The following is a 23,076-nucleotide window of genomic DNA, read 5'->3' on the forward strand; positions in this document are numbered from 1 at the left end:
ATGTTCCATACTTTTACAGTAAAACTCTAAACTTATCTGCTTTCTAGTGGTTCAGATTAACCATTTACAAAAAAGGTACAATGTGTAAGAGATGAGACTCTCCACCTCTATAATTCACTCTCATGTATATATCAGGCCATAACTGCTGCTAACTGCAATTAGCTCAGTTAGCCTTGCTGCTAATTTAGCAATCCTAGCAGCTGAGTGATGCTGCGTTCAAGACAACTCGGAACTCAAACCTTTTATGACCTCCAACTAGAAAAAGTACAACTCAACGCCACCCAAAGTGAGTTCCTGCTTGTGAACTCTGTGTACATTCATCTTCAGGAAGAGGTAACTGTCTGAGGTCACACGACAATGGCAGCACCCACTGACAAACATACTGTGGATGGTGAACCATCAACTAAAAGGCAACAATGCATATTTGCCTGTAATTTAATTTAAATAATACATACTCATCATATAGTACAACCTGTTCTGTATCGCCAATGTTATTGGTAGCTGTCAACTGTTCCTTATAAATATATTTGGCCAAAGTCTCCTACTTGAAGGTCCTTTTCATTGCAGATTTTTCTGTCTGAAAATGGATTTGGTGTTTTTCTAATGTTTCTGAAAGTCTGCTGAACAGATGGATGGACTAAAGGACAGAACTCAGCCTAACAGATGAACAGACAGAGAGAAAAGATAAGCAGCAAAAGGCAGTTTTCAAACAGCCATCTTGCAGCAGTGAGGCATGAATATCAGCCCTGGTGTTTGCCACAGACCCATCGGAGTTCAGGCTGGTCCCGGAGGTCCGTCGACTCCAACGTGGAGAACCAGCTGCACTGGCAGGCGTACGCCCGGAAACCTCTCCTCTTCTTCAGCTTGTCTCTGAGCTTCTGGCAGTCCGGCATGTTGTTCCTACACAGACAGAATGTAGTGAATAATAATTAGGATAAGATTTGTTAAGTGTTCTCTGCTGCAGCCCTGCAGAGAGCTCCTTAGTGCTCTGCTCAGCAGCCACAAATTCATTTTCCCACTTCAGATTCAATAAGAGATACATTTAACAATGTGCACTGAGCGGTAAATCATATCTGCTGTGAGGAGAAATAGCTGTGGTGTGGAGATGAAACAGACAATAAAAGAAAGAAGGAAATTAACTTAGCTCTCGGCCATGAAGAGATGCACACATTTTGTTTCATGGTGCAAAATACAGCCCTTAGAACTGCTCAAATCAAAACAATTATTCTACTGATAAATGTATTAAATAATACATACATTTTAGACATTTTAAATGTCACAATAGTGAAAAAGGCCCACAATTTTAAAATGTTGGTGGGTCCTAGGGATGTCATGACAACCGACACGTTTTTTGTGGCCATTACCTCCATGTCTCCATGTCAAAGCCTTGATTTCTACCAGTGCTGGGATCTGCTGGAGAGCTAATTTAGGCAGACGTTTCACAGTTTTGATCACCTGAAAATCACCAAAGATGACGATGCAGTTTGCATTTGCAATGCAAAGTTAGGGACTGTCTTTATTAAAGCCCGACCGATTTGGGTTTTTGGGGGCCGATGCCGATATTATGTTAATAAGATAGATTACATGTTCACTTTTTGAGACTGTAGACATCAATAAATATTTGCTACTGGAAGGTGCAACTTTTTCAGCAGAGAGAGTGAGAGAGAACCACGTGTATTTCACTTTACACATAATCTGACATAATTTCAATGTAGCATATTCACATCTAGTTCATCCCTTTACCAGCACTCTTTAATTCTAACCAAAGCTACGTGAAACCATTTAACCACCATGCATAAATCATGCCGTCTGATACAGTGAGCTGCTGTTGAATGTAGGGCTGAAACGATTCATCGATTAAATCGATAAATGAAATGCTTTGACACAAATTCTTTGCATCGATGCTTCGTTTAATCCATGTAGCTATACAGCACAGTGTTTCGCAGGGACATTTATTACTGTCGCACATCACGTTTACGCTGTAAACACGACGTGATTATAATGGAGCTGTTTGCGAAGTGGAGGAAGAGAGAGAAACATAGCAAGGGACAAAGAAGAAAGTGTCCAAAGTATGGGATTATTTCAAGCCAAAGAAAATAACAACTCTGTAATGTTACAGTCCGTCCACCGTAAAACGAAACTTATGTCGCCTCGGCAACAGCATGACGGCAGCTGATCAAAGCAGCCGGTGTTCTGCCAGTGGACAAGGTAACAGTAACAGCTACTTTAGCAACTGAAATCCTGATTGATTGTTGAGTTGAAGCCAAAGTAAGCCGCAGGCCTCAGGTGAAAATGTGCACACGTGAGTTTGTTGTTCTCCTTTTTGGGCCGTGAGTTGTGACCTCACAGTCAGGAGTTAACTGGGTGTCGGGAGCTGCACCTTTTTACTCCCCTCCAGCTCTCTGTAGCTCAGACGATCCCTGCTGCCTGCGTGTACTAATCCATCCTTTCACCCAGATTCTTTGTCTTTATAACTGTTATCTTTATAATAACAAACAACAGCTGTTTCGTGTGCAGCATCGCTCATCTCCCGTTTCACATTTCATGTGATTTCTTGATAAAACATGGTTTGGAGACCGGAGTCGGGTGCCACAGCTGCTGTCAGCTCCTGTAGTGTGTGTGTGTATGTGTGTGTGTGTGTGTGTGTCCCTGTCACCGATCAGTCACGTAGTGTGAACCCCTCAACGACTTCAAGACTGCCGTCATATGACGGCAAGTTGTGTCAACGGCACGGCCATCAGCCAACGTTTAAAGTCGTGTAGTCTGCACGAGCCTTTAGTATAACTTGTAGAACGCTCGGGTGATGTTTGTGTTGGTAAAGCGGCTGTCTGGTTGTTGGTCTGATGTTTGCTGTATGACACACTATGAATTTCCAAAAGGACTAATAAATATCTATCACCTATAAACGTGCACAGCTGATCCCGTTACCAGGGGGCGCCGGCCAAGCTAAATGACGCATCGATGAATCGTTGAAACAATCTATCGAAGCTTCGAATTCTAAAATCATCGTTAGATGCAGCCCTAGTTCAATGCATCTTATTACTACATGACTGTCTACAACGAGGACTTGCAATTTTGAGTTACGGCTCTGATAGCATTTCACATCTACAAAGTCACAAAAAGGAGCTACAGGAAGCCGTGTTAGATTCTTGTTCAGCTCACGTTTATTTACATGTGTAAATAATAATTCGCTGTGAAATAGGAAGTTGTTGTAACTTCAGTGTGCATGCTCAGATCTGCACCAAACTGTACATGTAGGATGAGAGTCCCGCCCTGAACACATGTACATGCCAACAAATACACAATGTCATAGCGCCACCTGCTGGCAACAGGAAGTGTCAAGTTTTACGCTGTTATGTAGTACTCCCAACATATTTGCCTCACCATCTTCAAAACAGTCTCAGAAGAGCCTTAAGACATTAATGATGCTATGTTGTGAATCTTGTTAGTTTTCGGATAACCGTGTGTCCTTGGCGTGGCATCAAAGTTCGATGCTCATAGCACCACCTGCTGGAATCAGGAAGTGTATCTTCAAAGATGCAGCCTATGCGCACTGAATCACCAAGATGCACAAAACGTTTGTGGTACATGTATCATCCCAAGGCGCACAAAAAATCCTCATTGAGCCAAACCTGAAATCAGACAGGAATTCAGCCATTTTGATTTGAATGTGCAATTACAGCTCATTTATGGCCTTTTACAAGGTCCATACTTTAATGAACTTGCCTCTGTCGCCTAGTGCTGCTCTTGGTGGGAACTGTTGGGCTTCTGTAAATAACATCACAGAGTACGTTGTAGACCTGCTCTTTTATGAAAAGCGCTGTGATCACTTTACTCCGTTAAACTGACGGTGCAGTTACACCACGATGACGTTGGCAACGAATTTAATAATCAATTTTCGTTGACTACGTTGATTTGTTGTTGCACCCCTAGCTCTGGCTGCCTTGCTTATACAAACTGAGGAGGCAGGTATCATCCCAAAGTTTCATGAAGGTCTTCAGCATAATCTCATTGACTGTATACAAGTACAACACTACATGTATTAAAATAACGGCTAAAAAAGGGCGCTCGCATTAAAAGGCCTCTCCATCTCAAAGTCCCGGGCTGAATTTCAGTCCCAGTACACCCGATTTCAATCGTCAATAACTTGAAGAAATCTTAAACCACTGCCAGTATAGATAGTGGCCACCCTTAAACATTTCAAACCTGTGAGCATATTAAAAAAAAGGTTAGGGAAATAAATGAAGTAATTAATTATTTATGGACATTGTTAGGTTGTAATTTCAACAGCTTCCTCATCTATGAATATATTGACACCAAACCACCTCTCATCCGTCCTAGAAAACCTCTCACAACTTTAACAGCTGTTTTTTTTTGTTTGTTTTTTAAAGGAGTGTGTGTTGAAGTACATGGGATTAATTGTTTTGTTTTTTACCGTGGTATGGAATTGGGTACAAGAGTACATCTGACGTTGTACAGTACAGACTCAGAGCTGCTAGTCTGGCTGTAGACTCTTATTATCAGAATTATCTTGGAATCATTAGTTTATTGTGTATAGTTATTTAATAATTGTTAAACAACAACATAATATCATGTCATCCCAATTTGATTTTAGTAAAAGTTGCTGAACCCTGGATTCATCCACAGAAATGACCTTAATCTTTAGTGAATTAAAATTTATTTAGGATTGGTGCTGTAAAGTAAAAGCAAAGTCACTTCATACTTTCTAGTTAAGAAGGTAAAAGAGCCCTAGTCTTGGGCAGCTACATTTTAATTCAGGTAATCACGCCTACACCATCAACAAGTCTAAGAGCAATTCACATACTCCATTCATAATTGCTTTTATGAAACCACTAAGAGCTCTCTTGACAGGCTGAAACACCTGGGGTAGGTTGGGTAAGCCTCTTCATTAAAATATAACATTAAATAATAAAACAAATGTGTGGGTAGCTGCAGTAATGGACGTACACTTTCCATTCAGATGCAACAACTACAGAGCAAACAGGCAGAAACACAAGGTGACAATTATGGATAAACTTTTAAATCTAGTAATCTGACAAAATTACTAAAACCCAACCACGTCAGACAGAGGTCAAGGGAAATTAAATTATAGCATCAACTTCCGACGGTACATGTACATCAATCATTAAAGAGAAGAACTGAACAATAAAATAACGTGTGGTGGAGAGCTCTCTAATTCTGATTTGGAGGCTGTACCAGCACACAACATACATCTCGCCCATCCTCCGTCTGTTCTTATAAAGTTATTTTGCCTTTTGCAGCAGGTTGGTCAAAGCTCTGCTGAAGTTTCTCACATAAAAACACATGAAGGACAAACTCATCATCCTGAGTGTCCCTGAGTGTTTCAGAGTGCTCTGAACCAAAGTACTGCTGAAATGGCAGCAGTCTTAATATATATGTTTTATGCTGGCGTGTGATCAGTGTCGTAAATGGCCACGTTTTACTGGGGGAACCATACTTTTCCTTCTACACTATTCTCTCCTCTCCTGCTCTCCTTCTGCATAGTTTCATCTCCTGTCCAACAACAAACGCACGAATCCTCAAATAATCAAGATTAACGTTACATTTTTATAATCCGGCTCTATATTGCTGTTAATACTGTAGAAATTAGGTCTGGGACGATAAAAAGTATTTCTTCAGTATTTCTGCCCCGCTGCTGTCATGGTAACGTACTGTTACACCGTCTGTTTATTTAACGACCACATATGAGCAGAAAACAGTTGAATCTAACATTACAGACAACAGTAACAGTACAGTCTGTGAATCCTTTCAGTTGTTTTCTTTGTCCCACACTGATGTAGAAATACATTTGATTATCATACTGCATTACTCAATATTGAAATAAATCCATGTCAGAAACATTTAAAGTTTGAAGTACAGTAGCCTAATTATAAATTGGTATGGTAATCGAGTAAAAGGCAACTTTTTTTTTAGAATACACAAAATTAGTCGTTAGATTAACAGTCTTGAAAAATAATAGTCATGTACAGCCCTAGTAAATATCCACAATTATCATCATTTATTATTAGATTATTACACTTATTTATATCCTCTACTTACCAACTTCTACTATTATTTCTATTCCTTTTATGCCTTGCGAGTATCTGTAACAAAGAATTCCCCTTGGGTATCAAAAAAGTATTCTGACATTAACTAAAGTAGACATCGACCACCGCCATCGATTTCAATTAGTTTCTCGACAGCCTTTGACATACTTTGATGGAGTTTAATGCTATTACACTGCAGATGACAAAGTTACTGTTTAAGAGAACAACCTTTCGTCTGCTCTAACTTTCTTCAGGGCTCAACGTTAAACTTTTGCAACTGGCCCCATCGGGCCAGTGGGTTTGAAACTTACTGGCCCCAAGACATATAAGTTATGTTATTCTGTTAACATGTTTAATCGTTTATTAAATACATCCTGAATATTAAAAATAAACTACACTAAAGTGTAATCACAGTTCAAATTATAAAAAACAGAAAGGTTAACAAAACTCACTTTTAAAACTAAACATACTAACAGACTCAAACGTGACGCGCTCTGACAGCCATTTCATAAAAAAACTTTACATAGAGCAGCGGACACGGGTCGCCTCTATCCTGATTGACAGGTCGCCAAGGTAGTGACTTGTCAATGACAAGGCAACTCCGCCCTGAAGCCTCCCCTGCTTTCTGGTCTCTGTTCCTCTAAATGGGACCATAATTTACTAAATGAACATCATGCTGTGTTGGAGAAGACTTGAAACGAACAACTGAGACCATAAACTCATCTGGAAAGAGTTTACTGAGGGAATAAATCAGCTGAGAAGTAGCCTTATTTTACCATTATTTCTAATGGAGCCGGACTTCTTTTTGCGACCAGCAGACTCGCCCCCTGCTGGCCGTTAGAGAGAATGAAGGTTTAAGTTCCGTCTTCATAGTTTCACTTTCAGACCCAGAGGTTGCCGCTTGATTGAGATTAAAGAAATAACGTTTAACAACCACTAGTCACGTCACTACAACTCTTGATAGGCCAGCGGTGAGTGCCAAGAGCTGCAAAACAACTGCAGAATATTGAGTTTCTAATGCGACTTTTTGTTTTCGTAAATACTAATGTTTTTTAATACCGTTTTTTAATACTAATGTTGATTGGGCCAGTGAGTTGCTAGTTTAAAAGTCCCGACATTACTTTTTACTGGCCCTGGGCCATCGAGCCATTGTTTTTAACAGTCACTGTATTTTTAAAGGGGCAACACCAGAGATTTTACACGTCAAAGTATGTTTCCTGGTGTTGTGGGGCTCTACTGCATATGTGGAACAAAAGTAGTATAATGCCTTCAGTGTCTCCAGAGGGAGCTGCGTGAAGATAAATGTCCTCAAGCAATGTCTCTTGAATCAGCGTCGGTCGGGGCTGAAGACTGCAAGTTAAAGAAGGCTGTTTTTCAAAGTGACTTTATCAGTCCCACTGCTCATCTCTGCTACTAGCTAGAGCTGCAAATGTTAGTCGATTAATCGTTTACCACTCGCTTCTTCAGTTGTTTCTCTGCTTTACATCCACTGAAACATTTAATCTAAAGCAAGGTGGAGAAACATATTTACAGTTCACTCTTTAGAAAACTACAAGAGCCATAAAAAGCCATAAGTCACATGCACATTAATGAGAAAATACCTTATTCCCTTCTACATTTCCCACAAACCACATAAGAGCAGTTTCCTTTGTTCCTGTGGGAACAATTCTGCATCTACAGGTCTGTGTGACTGGAATAGAAACTAGCAGATGCATTGTGTAGTCCAAAAGTCCACACTCTGAAAAGACTATTATATTAATCGTTAACTATTTTGACAATTGGTTAATCGCTTTTTGCTTTTCAGTTTCTTAAATGAGAATATTTTCTGGTTTCTTTCTTTCCTTTTGGAAACATTTTTCACAATTTTCTGGAATAGCCAACTGATTAATCGAGAAAATAATTGACAGATTAATAGATAATGAAAACAATTTTTTATTGCCGTCCTGATCTGAATCTCTCTTATATGTTAATGTTATCATGCACAATTCTGTAGTCATTAACCTGTATTTGTTTTATTTTATCAAAACTGTGGTATCATAAAATTATTGTAACTGCACCGGAGCGTAGGTCTATATGACCAGAATTCAACATTTTATTTATATTATTTAATATTTTATACTTGTTCACATGTGAATCTCACCTTTTAGAGATGCAAGTTGTTTCGGCAAAAATAGATTTGGGGCATAAAGACAGCAGAGTGGAGAAAAGAGCTGTGAATGAGGCTCCAAGGTCATGAAGCTGGTGGACACTGCCTTTTAGATTTAGACTCATTAGAAACAAGTGCACAGTCCAACCAACGCCAACCTGCAACTCACAACAGCAAACAACCAGAGCAACAAAAAGCATCTCTCTGTGAATAAAAAGCACAACCTTCATTTATCTCGGCTTATTAAACTGACTCTGTGGGGCGTCTGAGTGTGTTTCATTTCAGGATATTTAAATTAGCGTGGATGACACTGTGCATTATTGCCTTTAAATGAGATGGAACATGATGGGGAGAAAAATATAACAAATAGAATAACAAAAATGTAAAAGCACATAACTAATCCTGATTTTATAGTGCAATTATTGAGATTTCTGACAACTTGGGAAAGAGAAACAGCCTGAAAACAAAACATCTGACGCACTTACAGATCATCTCATTACTTTTTTCTTTGCAAATACTTTTTAACTGCCTCTCCATTCATGTCTTTCTAAAATGTAGAATTATTCAGGTGTGTTATTCCAGAGACACACACACCACATCCTCTTTGTGTTATTACAAAGCAAACAAACAAAACTACCATGAAACTCTTCAGAGCTTCTGGTATAGGATCAGACATGGAAGACAGATCTCATCTCACACACACACATCCCTCCATCATCCAGTGTTTTTGTTTTTTCTGCTGTGGCCTGTCAGTCGATGTTACTGCAACAAATGACACTGTGTCACCAGGAATTAGTCTTTGTCCCTCCTGCTGGGACCATCATCACTCTAAGATGTCTGTGAGCTTCTCTGTCATTCACAGTCAAACCAAAGAAGGTTAAAATCAAGGGCAGCTGGGCTTGGTTGAAGATACTTGAATACGTTTAACCTCTCATCCAAGAGGCTTCTCGAGGTATAAGTGGTGTCGACTTATCTCCCAGGAAGTATCTTCAACCAAGTCCAGTTGCCATTGATTTTAACCTTCCTTGGATTATTACTATAACTTCAATCAACCAGTCATTACATCACCTGTGCAGTGCCGCCACATGATCTCTGGATGGTTTTATACTGTGCTAGGAAATTAAATTTCCTCAATTCAATGGAAAGGTGAGGCTGGATATTTAACCTCTACACGGTTCGAAAACCATCAACTGTTGGCATCTAGGGATGTCCCAATCTGATCTCAAACTTGGGGCCAATCAAGGCATTTTTCAACTGATTATATCAGCTTTACTGAGTATGAACCTAAGCCAGATCCTTTATTTTATTTTACGTTAGCTGCCACACAAGTTTCGTAAACAGCGAGCACAGTTTGTGGCAAGACGTGGCTAAAATGTCTGCAGTGTGGAAATACTTTAAATTGTTAAAGAAGTCCAGCTGACACTTGTAATGTCTGATAATGCGAGCATTTGGTGAGGCGGTAGTAACAGAGCTGCGTTCAATACTACTAATTTAATACGGTACCTAAAAAATAAACACCCAGCAGAATACAGTGAGTTCACTCGGTTAACTCAGGCAAAAGGCTCCACCGAAGCAACACCGACTGGAGGATACTTTTTAAAAAAAAGAGGAATTTCACCTGTGCAACTGTTTTATCTAGGAAAATACAAGTATCGGATAGTCTAAAAATGTTTATAGAAATGTGTTACTCAGAATTCAGGCAAGTTTAACCATCATTGTATTTTTTCACACAATTTTACTGCCGCTGTTACTTTTTAAAGCAATAATTCTGTAAATCGTGGTACAGAGTTGCAGTGAAAAACGAACGTCTGCTGTGTCTTCCTCTGAAATGTTGAAAGTCTATTCAGACTTAGTCGCATGTATGGGAGCATTTTGGCTTCCCTGTAAAGAGTAATGATGATGGAAGAACAGCGGGGGAGACAGGATCATTTTTCATTCACTATTGTTCAAAGGAAGAAGAATCATGCTGCACTTTAATTTAACAACTGAGTACTGACTGTTTTATTTCAAAAGATTTTATTTAAACATTGGACATCTTGAATGTTGTTTTTATTTAAGACCATGGGGGAAAGTTCCTTGCTTTAAGTGCTCTTTAGTTCTTTAAGTTATAAATGGAAAGCAATGTAAAACTCACCAACATGACTATTATGATTTTCTTGTCATTATTGCCATTGTGAATTAAGTTGTTTTATTACGTTGATGAATTAAACATCCCCGCGACCCTGTACGCAGGATAAGCAGTTGACGATGGATGGATGAGTTAAACATATTTAAAAAAATATGAGTACCACTGATTACTCTAACAAACCACTGATCCAGCTATTATCCACTTCATTAAAGCTATTCTGTGTGTTTTCTAAAGCTCTGTAAGCTCCTCTCTGCTGCACAGCAACTGATGCCTGTTTGTTTCCCTACTGGAATAAACCAGAAAGAGATGAACGGCTTCATCCCAGCTGGGCAGACAAAGACAAGAGCGCCACCCACAGAAACCGAAATCCAGGAGGAGGACGTCAGACTCTCGCCCACACTGCGTTGATGGACAGGTGGTGTTTGCTAAGTGCAGAGCAGAAACACAACAAGGGAAGAGCGCTGAGCAATAAAGATGGAAAATAACAAGAACTCAATATTTATATTTACACAAATAGTAGTTATTAGAGAAAACCTGTTGGCCGGTGATCAACAGCAGCGACACAAAACTCATGGAGGCACTGTGGTACTTGATTGTGTCTAAACAGTACTCTAAGCTCCTTCTCAGGGTCATTTCTGAGCACACGGACGTACTACACTTATTTTTACCTCCTTATAACTCTTTCTCTCTTTCTTTAGTGTCACAGTAATGTACTGATAGTTCACCATACATCTGTGAATATACTGCAAACTGCTAAATCAACAGACTTTTATTGGTCTCAATTTGCCTAAATGTAAATACAGTATAGGCCAAAAAAAAACAAACCCTTGCAGCCCAGTGTGTAACTTACTGAATCTACAAAGTGTGTCATGTACTCTCTTAAATAGTGGCGTAACCAGTCTGTTTTAGCCTGGAGAGAAAGTCTTCATTACTACCCTACACTTGTTTCAGAGTGGGTTTTTGGACTGAACAATGCATCTGCTAGTTTCTGTTCCAGTCACAAATGTCGGCAGATGCAGGATTGTCCCCACTGGAATTTGTTTTTTTTCCCTTTTTAAAAGGTAAAAGCTCAAACGTGGTTTGTGGAGAATGTAGAAGGAGGAAAAAAAAAAAAGTATTTTCTCATTTAATGTACATGTGAGTTTGAAATGGCTTAATGAGGGTTGAACAAAACTCATGTTATTTTTTTGTAGTTCTCAAGAGTGCCCTGTAAATATGTTTCTACACCTCCTCACTTGCTTTAGATTAAACGTTTCAGTGGATGTAATGCAGAAACTTCACAGCTCAATACTGCCACCCTCTGAGCAAACTGAAAAACATCTCCGAAAGTCAACCTCTTCTGAAAACATGTCTCGCAAACTGATTCATCTTATAAAGAAGAAAGGCTGTTTTGTGGCACTGTGAGTCATACGCTGATGTTTTCTGTTGTATTTTATAGTATATATAGAGTACAGTCACTAAAAGGCTGTTACAGGTGAGATTCTGCACACTTTTCTCTATTTTCTGTTCAGTGATTCAAAGGACAACACAAGAACTTTTCTTGCCAATAAGAGCTCTGGTGGGTCGGATGTCAAACAAAAAGGACAAAATTAAAAGTAGGAGGAGTAAATCGACTGTGTAAGAGGGGAAACCTCACACAGTTTGTTGTTAAGTGACAGCAGCTCTGCAGACTCACCTGAGAAACAGGTAATCACAGGACGAGTCCCACTCACAGTCATCAAACATCAGCACCCGGAAGTCACAGGATATACAACGCAACTGGTCACATGACCTGTTGATACAGTAATTAGTTACAGTAGTGTATACAATAAAAACCAAAAAAACAAACACATTTTAGCAGCGCTAATTATTTATCAGTATGTCATTAATATATGAAGTGCCAACTTGGTATAACTGATTTAAACAAATAAAACTATGATGGGGATGATTTGGTGCCTCTCAGATCAGTGAAGGGAAATTTTGGTATTTTTAAACCTGGGCCCTACTTTTTTTAATAAGTATTTATTTTTACATCCTTTGGTGTAAAAATGTAGTCTAGAAGATACAAAAGGTTTAGGCAACAATTCTCTCACTTTGTTTCTAACAGGTCACTGAAGTCTCGCTCAAGGACAATTCTCACTCTGAAATCTCACGACAGGCAAGTTGTTGCAGGAAGACGCCGGTGGAAACAAGAGTCAGAGTGTGAGAGAGGAGTTTGTGCTGTTGGACTAATGTTAGGAAATAAAGTCTTGCTAGCAGCTCCTCCACATACACAAACTCCTCTTCCTCATTTCCACCAGCATCCTTCCATCTACTAAAAAAGCTTTACCTACTCATCATTTAATTTCATCACCAAAATATGTGGAAAAAAGGGCCCTGGTTAAAAAACACAGAAATTATCCTTTAATCTTTATAAACTAAAAAAAAAAACACAGACATGACAGATGATGAAATTATTTTTTCACACCTCTTGGATGTGGCTGTTCCCACACCATTTGTGACAGAGCTCCCGCCAACGAAAACAGGACAGCACCTGGATGCATAACAAACAGATCGTCTCTGAGAACCCATAAAAAGCAGCATCCAAATTTAAGAGAATCAAAAGACTCAACAGAACCAAACCGTCCCTAGCCTGGCTGAGCAAACATACAAAGCTACAACAAAACTTTCAAAATGGCTAAGTGCATTTTCTCAATCTGTTTATACTCTTTAAACTTTATCAATTAATTTAATTACTTTCTCCCTCCAGACTGAGACGACAGTTTCTTCTTGTCTTGTGTCCCTTTAGGAAACTGTTCAGTCTGAAATGAAAAGTAAAAACAGCAAATTACAGACGAACGCATCCTGGTAAAAAGATACATTTTTATGTTAATTAATTTAAACCTGAACAGATGTATTATAAACTGCGTTGGTCAACATGCCTCTGATCTATGTAGTCACATAATAAAACACCAGATACAACATTCATATGGTATTAGTCATATTTGCAAGTCCAAGTGTCTGTTTTTGTTTTTCATAATACAGGTACAGACTTGGAGATGTGCTCATGTGCTGTGCAAAAGTATAACTTTGGGTAAGTATATCTATTTTCATATAGTTTTATTAATCTTACCATTGGCGTCACTATTCCACCGGTCAACAGGTGGCTGTAAAACGCCAAGATATGCTTGCATGCTAGTCAAGATTGGTTGTAAACTATGCTGGATTTAAAATACTTGACTTTGCATATGTTTTATGAGGAAGAAAACATTTGTTGAAGGATACACTCAATCGTTTTGGTAAATAAACTGAATGTAAACACAACATTTGTTTGTATACAAGAAAACTCCACAGGGGCCCTTTAACTTCCTAACTTTGAATTGTTAGAGTTCAAAGAAGGTAACTGTATGGTGTATTTTGAGAAGTTACACCAGATATAAAATTGAAATACTTAATACAGGTCAGGGTTTCCTTTTTTTTTTACCACTAAAGATGTTTTATTTATCATAAGTACACTCATTTTTATGACTTAGTTCAAGTCGAGGTAGTCCACCTCTGCTGTAAAACACTGCAGGGCCCTGTGTAAGTAAAACTAGAGATTGGTTTACGCAAAGAGTACTTAAATTATTAATACTTAACAGTTTAGTGCAAAGATTTTTCCCCTCCAGCGCCAGTATCCAAATGGAGCTTTTTACTAAATGAGAAGTGTTTTTTGAATACTTTAACTTCTTCTTAACTGCTTCTTTTAATGAACTATTTTCTTCCCAGCACTCCGTGCAGGTATACGTCACAGGTGCACTTACAGTATATACACAGGACACCCTATCCTTTATCTGAGAGGTGGCTGAAAAGTTCTCATTTCCATGCAATGTTCACCTTTACTTGAGGTGAATCACTGTAGTCTTCCTCCAGTAATTCCTCCAGAAGGGCGTCAATATCCTCAGAGACGCTGCTTATCGGCTGTTTGGGTTTTGTGGCGCTATATCAGAGGAAGCAAAATTATGAATTATTGTCTTTTTGTTGTAGTCGCTGTACAGACAGATAGTTTTGACATTAAACCTCTATTTGTATTATTCATCAATGTTTTGGGCAGGCAGTACTTTATTCTGGGGATTTTGGAAACCAACAGAGAGTCTACATTCATAAAGTCAAATCTTAAGCATAGGTGGATATGTTATAGGCTGATTCCAGAATTTTTAGACTCAATATTTTCTTACAGTGTAATAAATTAATTAAGGAATATCAGGGTCTCTCTAGAAATCATTTTCCAGGACATTTTCACTGATGATCTAGCTGGCCTGACAGACAGGGATCACGCCATGCACTACTATGTTCCTCTCTGCAGAAGTCTGATTTTAAAGATGTGCAACCATTTAAAACAAGTTGAGAAAATCTAAATCTATAAACCTAATAAAAACTACCAGTTAGGCTAGCAGCCATCAGTGACTAATATTTACCTTTGGAGGATAATGCAACTTAAATTATTTATAGTTTTGGTCACTTAAATCAATATTATCTAACCATAGCCAACCTGTGCTACCATGTGACATCATTTTACATGTGTTTTCCAAGACTGGGAAATTAGTCAACTGCTTTCCAGGATGCGCGGGAACCCTGATTATGTATTTCTCCACCATGTACTGGACGTTTTAGAGAAAGCAGTATTTACAGCCTGTTGTTCTAGTGATAAAATCCTGCATACAGCTCTTGTTTGGGGGCGGGGGCGGGGATTACTAAAGCTGGTAATAACGTAATAACACATCATTGCCGAACTGTGACTAATAGACTAATACACACTGAATGCACTTGTTATTGCACCATGTTATTATTGCTTATGCATGTTTTAATTTATTTATTCATTTTATGCTATCCTTTAATTGCTTATTTATATACGCTATTTTAAAAGCTGTTTAACGGTTTTGCTCTAAACTGCATTTGATTGTATATTTATAACTTACAATGAAGCATAACGTTATATCTTTACTTAGCATGTAACGTTAGCGCAATTAGCATACATGTTATTAACCATTTAATGCCCAGAACATACAGCTCATTTGACATGATCAACACAGAGGTTAAAGTAATGTGAAAACCACAGACTGTACGGGGTGCAAACGTGCAGCCACACTGCACATCCCACTGTTTTTTAAACGTTAGTTTATACAGCAGATATTAGCTACTAGCCAGTTTGGCTTTGTTTACCGGTGTTTTCTCTGTCCTTCGTTGTCTTTCCCGCGTTTCCCAGCATCGCTCGAGTCCACGCGAGCTGAAGACGTGACAGAAACGTTGCTGCAAAACTTCTTTTCAACTTCATCGAGCAGCTCGTCCAGATCTTCATCGTCCATGTTTGTGTATGTGGCCTGCTAGCTTCGGGGCTAACCGAAAGCTCCTCGGCTAACTCAGAGCGTTCACCGTTGCTGAGTAACGAGAGAAGAGAGCGGAAACGGTGCAACATCGCCTTCAAAATAAAATGTCGGAAAATTAAGGTAATGTTGGATGAAACTTGATATATAGTTCTACAGGAAATATTTATATAAAAAAATATATAAATACATTAAAATTAGCCCCGCATTTAGCTGACCAGCAGCAATATTATAGCAATTTATACACATATGCATTAATAAAGAAAGCTATTATTATGGATGTTTGAGCTTCACTGTGCAGAATGATGTCTGCCCTAGAACATGACATTAGAAGGATGTTTTTACAAAACTCTTTTGAAATTGTTTAGTTTCTCACATTTTAAGGAGTGGACCTACGAGCATGATTTGTGATCGCAAATAGTTTGGAAGCCAATCCTGGTCCAGTTTACAACTTATACAAGTGTGATATAGAGACTTGAAGTGCACAAATAGTAGCGGAGGAGACAATCGATCCAGCAAGAAAAATTAATAATTTTGCATATTTTCTTAATCAGCAAATCTGTGTATTTTTCTTTAATGAGCTGGAAGGAGTATATGGCTTTTTAAGGATTTTAGTAAAGCATACTTTTTGTGGATTGAACATATTAGACACACATTATTGTTTAAAGCATACTATTTTGTATTTATGTGTTAATACATTAATAGCACAGAATATTTCTACACTGTGGAATTGCTACTTTAACTTAAAGCTGTAAGTATTTCTTTTACCACTGGATGTAGCATCACATCAACCTCAAAATGTAGGTGAGGTTTAGTGGCAGGGGCCCAGCTCTTTTCAAGATTTGGCAGCTGTTTTTGTTTCTTTCTGGAAATACATTAGTAACCACAAGTGTACAGAACGGCAGAGCTGAGCAGCTAATAATATATTTTATATTTATGTCATTGCTGCCCATAACGACCTAGTAAGGATTTTATTTTGAAAATATGAAAAGGAAGTACTGTTGTTTGATAGGCCTCGCATTAGAACAGCAACTTGCTTAACCCGAAATTTAACATAATTTACACTAACGTACAGGCTTCAGTGAGAGTAAGGTAGTGAAACTAAAGTAAAACAATTTTAATTAATAACAGAAAAAAAACATCTGACGTTGTCGGCAGGATTCGAACCTGCGCGGGGAGACCCCAATGGATTTCTAGTCCATCGCCTTAACCACTCGGCCACGACAACTGTATACACGCACTGTCATGGAGAGCAAGTTTAAAATTACTTGAAACTTCAACGTCACATCTAAAAGGGCTGTGCATTGTAACGGCGTAGTACGGTTTAAAAAGGATGCAATATTGTTTGCGGGGTTCATCAGTGGTGATAAATGATTGTATGTATATATTTTATGAACGTTTGGAGTGATCGATACTTTTTACACGCACCAAGTTCGTAGAAATAACGTTAACATTCCTTAATTGTGCGCGTTCCCGCAAAGTGCGTGCAATTTACGCGGGAAAGCAGAACTCGGCAAAACACCTGAAGAAAGAGATGTTCTCAAATTATGCTTTATAAACTACCACTCACATTTAACGCAAGCCGCTCTGTATGAGACTTAGTTCAGATCATTATCTGTGAACTGAAGCCTAGTCTCTGACACATAATTAAAAGTAGCATATAAGGCTAATTATTACTCTTATGCTGCCTTGTCGTAAAAAGCTACCTTGTGTGTTCCTATTTACAATTTTTCAGGCTATATAAAAAGGTATACCGGTCACAGTGGTGTTGCATGCCCGACTGCAATGTTGCACAGATTTATGGCTGTGTGGAAACGTTTGTGAGTTCTGCGCAGAACCGCTAAGCAGCACATTTCGATAGGTAACATATCGACAGAATCCCCGGCCCTGGCAGCGTTGGAGCCCTATGCAGGTTTCCACAAGCAGGTGGATATCGAAACTTACTGAAAACACCAAATCTCACCGCATATCCACACAAATGTGTTAACTTCAGAATCTCTGACAAAGTGCAGCTCAGTTTGTAGATGTTAATACAGCGCAAAATGGTTACTTTCACAGCGTGCGCGGCTGATTCATGCAAAGTCAAAAACTTTCTCTTGCAGCGGCCCCCTCACATTTTCAGCCATGCTACCGCCTATTTCACGGGCCCTGTGTTACAGGCCTACCAATTGTGCAAATTAGGCTACCAGTTTTCCACCTAGGCTACATGAAGCTAGGCTAACTACACTAATCAGAAAATATAGCTTTAACTGGATTAAATTATAAAACAGAGTGCTTAAAAAGCAAAAGTGCTGCACTAAAGCTTTTTAACTATAGCTGAGTTGAATTACATACACTGAATCCAATAAATGAGGATTGTAACTCCTAACTTAAGGTCACATAAACCACAGGCATTAAAAAAAAACAACTGTAATATACGCAAACCTCTCAGCAGAATTATTTGTCAGGACTTACAGTAACAGTCTTATGATCTCTTAGACCATAAAAAGTCTCTTAAACAAAAAAATCCAGGATTTAATAACTGAAAGGAGATAAAATACATCCTTCTAACTGGGAGCTGATATCAGCAACACTACTAAAGACCATGAAGCCAGTGAGTATTGGTGGTATTGGTGTCCTCTGATTGGCCACGGCCTTAATTGGTACTTAACACTACTAAACCAAACAACTGAAACAGGCTTTTTTATTCGTCCACAAGGAGGCGTTCGAGGCTCTGATGCTGACCTTTTGAACAAAGTGCATTGGAAGTCCTGAAGGGACCCAAAAGAGTAAGGTAAAAACTCTGCAGGAATTTTAACCAGGTCTTTTTATTAAGGACCAAGAGGGGAATCTTGATTTATAGGAATTTAAAAGTAATCATAAATCCTGCCAGAACTGAATTGAGAAAGCAGCCAAGTTCAGCCCAACAAAAAACTTAGCAAAATGTTTATTTCAACGTAAACGGTGGCGCCTTGAACACCCTGTTGTAGCCTTTGCAAAGGCACTGCACTTCACCTTACTAATTTTAATACAGCAGTGTTTACATATCTGTTGCTGCTGATTGGATAACACATCTGACACATCCACCAAACGAGAGAAAACTTACCTCAAAGTCCGGCTGAATCCCAGGCCCAATCTCCAGCTCCACACTCACAGGACTTTGAGGTGCTTTCCTGGATAGTCTGTGAGGACGTAGGGCTGTCCCACTGTCAAATCATCAAGTGCATGAGGTCTCTTGTGCAGACTTTTCTGAGCCATATAAGCACATTTTCTGTAGGTTCGCATCTCTGCAGACTTTGACCCAATTCCCAGTCTCTACCCTAAAGCCTAAAACCCTGAACCCTCTCAGACTTACTGTGGTTGATGTCACCTGGTAAGTGCTTAAGTGCGAGAGGCTGCAAGGGCTCGAAATGCTATAATGGGACAGCACTACTCTTTGCAACACATCACGTTACTTTGACTTTTTATTTTACATTTTTTAACTTTCTTCACAGCTGAGGCACTGAAGGGACCGACTGTCTGCAAACTGATTAGAAGTGCATGTTAGAGGTTAGGAGTTAGAGGTGTTATAAGAGGAAGTGTAGTAGCTCAGTCTAATACTGAGGGCTACTGAGGTGATTTCGCCCAGGAGTGCCCTGGCTGACGCGCTGTTCCTTTCTCTTTGTGTTACCGTACTGTATCATTTAAGAATCTCCAGAATTTGTTGTGTTGCTGATTAATAAGTTTATTTGTTTTACCGTGCAGAGTAAAATGTCCATTTAGCCTATCCAGTTTCAACGGCAAAACCATATACATACAATCAACTGTCAAACAAAAGGTTCCCGCGCCAATGCGCCACAGCGGTCAAAAACCCTTTGCCCTTCCGGGTCAAAACACCTGCCCCCAACAGTTGGATGCTACCTATATAACCTTGACCCCAGGTAATATTAGAGCGACACCCAATGTATAAACAAAAAACAACACAACTTCTCCCCTTTCCGGTAGTCTTGTGCTTTCTCGTCCCTCTCCTCTCTCCTCCTATCACTTCCTGCAGGTTTTCTGGCTCTGGAGCTGTGGAGTCTGGATCTGTGGCTGCGGGTCACCTGATGCCCCCGTGTTCCTGCTCGACACCCTCTGCTACAATTATTGTTGCTAGTCCTATTGTTATATATGTTATTATAATCATTAACATTACGATTATTATCATTAACACTACTATAAATATCATTTTTTTACCATTTTTCGTTTAGTCTATAGCAACATCACCTTTACTGTCTGTACCTCTGTGTGGATATTGTGTAGGCTGCCTCCCTCCCCTCTCTCTCCTTCCATCCCTCTCTTTTTCTCTCTGTTCCTCTCTTGCCCTCTCTCTCTCTCTCTCTTGCTGTCTCTCTCGCTCTCTCACTCTCTCTCTCTCTCTCTCTCTCTCTCTCTCTCTCACCCCCAACCGGTGGAGGCAGATGGCCGCCCACCCTGAGCCATGGTTCTGCTCGAGGTTTCTGCCTCTTAAAAGGAAGTTTTTCCTTGCCTCTGTCGCCTAGTGCTGCTCTTGGTGGGAATTGTTGGGCTTCTGTAAATAGCATCACAGAGTACGGTCTAGACCTGCTCTTTTATGAAAAGCGCTGTGAGATAACTGTTGTGATTTGGCGCTATATAAATAAAATTGAATTGAATTGAATTGAATGAATGAGAGACAGCAGCAACATGGTCTGAAAAGGACAGCTGGTCATCAGTCATGACACCCAAGTTTCTCACCACCTTGGTTGGAGTGATGGTTGCGGAGTCTTGCTTGGCTGGAATGACCAAGAGTTCAGTCTTAGAGAGGTTTAGTTGAAGATGGCAAGCCTTCATCCATGAAGATATGTCCGATAGACAGTCCGTGATCCGCACCGAGACAGTGGCGAGAAGGATAGGTAGAGTTGCGTGTCGTCTGCGTAGCAGTGGTAAGAGAAGCCGTGATGATGGCATGATGGAATGATCGGCCCCAGTGAGGTGGTGTAAATTGAGAAGAGAAGGGGCCCAAGCACTGAGCCTTGGGGCACCCCTGTGGAGAGGCAGAGGGAGGAGGATAATTGTCCTTGCCACAAAACATTGTAGGAACGCCCCGAGAGGTAGGATTCGAACCACAGGAGTGCTTTACTCGAGATGCCCATTGCTGAGAGAGCGGATAGCAGGATCCTGTTGTTGACTGTGTCAAAGGCAGCTGATAGGTCAAGCAGGATAAGAACCGAGGATTGGGCTGCAGCTTTAGCTGACCTTAGGGCTTCTGTTACAGACAGAAGAGCCGTTTCAGTAGAGTGGGCACTCTTAAAACCAGACTGATATGGATCTAGGAGGTCATTCCCTGAGAGGAATTCTGAGACCTGTCTGAATACTGCCCGTTCAATAGTTTTGGATAAAAAAGGTAGAAGAGACACTGGTCGATAGTTCTCAACTTGAGTTGGGTCAAGTGAGGGCTTTTTGAGCATGGGTGTAACCCGAGCCCTTTTGAAAGTGGTCAGGAAGGTTCCTGAAGCCAGAGAAGTATTTATCACGAGTGGTTTTCGGGACCACAGTAGGAGATATGGCTTGGAGGAGATTCGTAGGAATCGGGTCCAGTGGGCATGTAGTTGGAAGGCTACAGGTCAAGAGTTCTGATACTTCGCTCTCTGTGAGAGGAGTAAACGAGGAGAGTGAACAACCACTGACCTGGGAGGGCAGGGGAAAAGATGTAGTAGGACTGCTACAACGGTTGAGTTTGAGTGTTTCAGAGAATTGGCTAGATATAGCCTCCACTTTGCCTGTGAAGAAGGCAGCAAAGGTATCAGCAGACAAGTTTGTGGGTGGTGGAGGAGGATTTAGTAGCGCTTTAAAAGTGGAAAATAATTTCCTTGAGTCAATGGCACTGCTTATTCAGAGATCCCGCAATAAACGAGGAAAGAATATCCGCCAATATGCCACATTTTCTCATTCATACTGAACCAACAATGGCGGCATAATCCCGCAACCATGTGTGCTTTCATATAGCAATTCGACATTCAAATCGGACCCCTCTTGCGGGCTCCGTACCTTTCATACAGCACAGCGAGCTGGCACATTGGTGTAATAGATCCTATAGGCTTAGATGTAAACTTCTTTTTCTTGTAGTTGCTCTCTCCATGTTTGTTTACCTTTTTTTTAACGCAGGCTTCCCCTGGTAACTCAGTGTTTACACATAGCTTTAACATCACAATGCTATGAACTGTGGGTAACTCCTTCAGGTAAAGTCTGCAGAGATGCGCACTTAAGGCATGCATAATGGACTCAAAAAGTCTGCAGGAGAGGCCTCATATACTTGATGATTTTACACTGGGACAGCCCTGAGCCTTCGGAAACTGTAGTGGAAAACATTTTGAGATTGAACGTGCTCGTGGGGACAATTGTTTTTTTTTATAGTTCATGCATGATACTATAAACTGAATGAGTACTACATGGAAATACTTCTTTACAACCTTTCATTATTTAGACTTTATTCCAATTGCACATATTTGTCACACTTTATACTGTGAATATTTGCAATTGTCTTGCAATATTTCACTCTCAGTCAACTTTGTTTTAAACACTGTGTAGTTCTTTTGATTTATTAGATATTTTTTTTGTAATCCTATATTTTATTTAGGATTTTGGACTTTTGCAGCACTTGTTTTTTCCTTTTTTCTTTTCTCTCACTATGCTTTATTGTTATCAACCAAAATACCAACTCAGATTCCTTGTACTGTATGTAAAAACCTACATGGCAATAAATCTGATTCTGATAGTCATTGAATACAATCAGTTTTTATCCATATTTAGCATGTAGTTAGTTTTTCTGATTGCAGACCTTTTTGACCTCTTGAGATGTGGTCTATCATCTCATTTTTAAAGGGTCCCAAATGGTGAACCAGGTTTTCTTTAAGTTCTGGTGAGGAACGCGTACATTTGGGAACACAACAGCAACTCAAATAATCCTGGAGGTACTTCACAAGAACAGTTTTAGGACATCCTCTTCTTCTTCATCTTCTTCTTTTTCTTCTTCTTCAGTTCTTACCAGACTACCTGTGATGCATATTCATTTAAGCAACTTCACCTGGGGATTCTGTCATAACTTTATTGTATAGTGAGGCCCGATTAATGACAAGGTAATGTAAAACCAAATATTTACACGATATATGTATATGGATAGTGTTATAAACATTTACTCTTTGCTTTCCTGGCATGTTATTAGCCTACACTTAGGTGTGAAAATGGGCAGAAGAATAGGGGCTGTGTTTAGCTGAACAGAATGTGCAAATGAAAACGGATGAGGACAGGTTGTGTTTCAAGTTAGATATTAATATACCAGAAAATGCAACTGGCACTGACATATTTATTGATGGTAATGGTGTTTTCCGATCTGGTGTGATTCACTAAGTTCTTAAAGCTCATGCAGTTGTTGTTTATAAAGTTTGACAGCACAGG

General features: G+C 39.6%; 1 protein-coding gene, 1 long non-coding RNA gene and 1 other non-coding gene across 6 annotated transcripts in view; 1 reads left to right on the top strand and 2 right to left on the bottom strand.

The window, feature by feature from the left end:
• The window catches only part of cfap418 (cilia and flagella associated protein 418), a 23,180-nt gene extending 7,481 nt beyond the window's left edge, over window positions 1-15,699 (bottom strand). For 2 of the 4 annotated variants that reach the window (XM_046045355.1, XM_046045356.1), the window contains exons 1-6: window positions 15,503-15,699; window positions 14,177-14,279; window positions 13,058-13,122; window positions 12,789-12,854; window positions 12,018-12,113; window positions 765-900 (exon numbers count right to left, since the gene is read on the bottom strand). In XM_046045355.1, the coding sequence (XP_045901311.1) occupies window positions 765-900; window positions 12,018-12,113; window positions 12,789-12,854; window positions 13,058-13,122; window positions 14,177-14,279; window positions 15,503-15,645 (609 nt within the window). In that variant the 5' untranslated portion in view covers window positions 15,646-15,699. Of the gene's footprint in view, window positions 1-18; window positions 901-10,186; window positions 10,768-12,017; window positions 12,114-12,788; window positions 12,855-13,057; window positions 13,123-14,176; window positions 14,280-15,502 lie in introns of those variants that run through there. The other 2 variants (XM_046045357.1, XM_046045358.1) reach the window with 2 other exon arrangements.
• Window positions 9,257-10,830, top strand: LOC123968529. Its single transcript, XR_006824479.1, has 2 exons — window positions 9,257-9,360; window positions 10,643-10,830. It is a non-coding gene; the product is annotated as an uncharacterized LOC123968529 (long non-coding RNA).
• Window positions 15,700-16,809: 1,110 nt separating the features above from the next.
• On the bottom strand, window positions 16,810-16,891 carry trnas-aga. The gene has a single exon. It is a non-coding gene; the product is annotated as a tRNA-Ser (tRNA).
• Window positions 16,892-23,076: the final 6,185 nt, after the last annotated feature.

This window comes from Micropterus dolomieu, linkage group LG03, assembly GCF_021292245.1.
Source record: "Micropterus dolomieu isolate WLL.071019.BEF.003 ecotype Adirondacks linkage group LG03, ASM2129224v1, whole genome shotgun sequence".
In the NCBI taxonomy this organism is placed as follows: Eukaryota; Metazoa; Chordata; class Actinopteri; order Centrarchiformes; family Centrarchidae; genus Micropterus; species Micropterus dolomieu.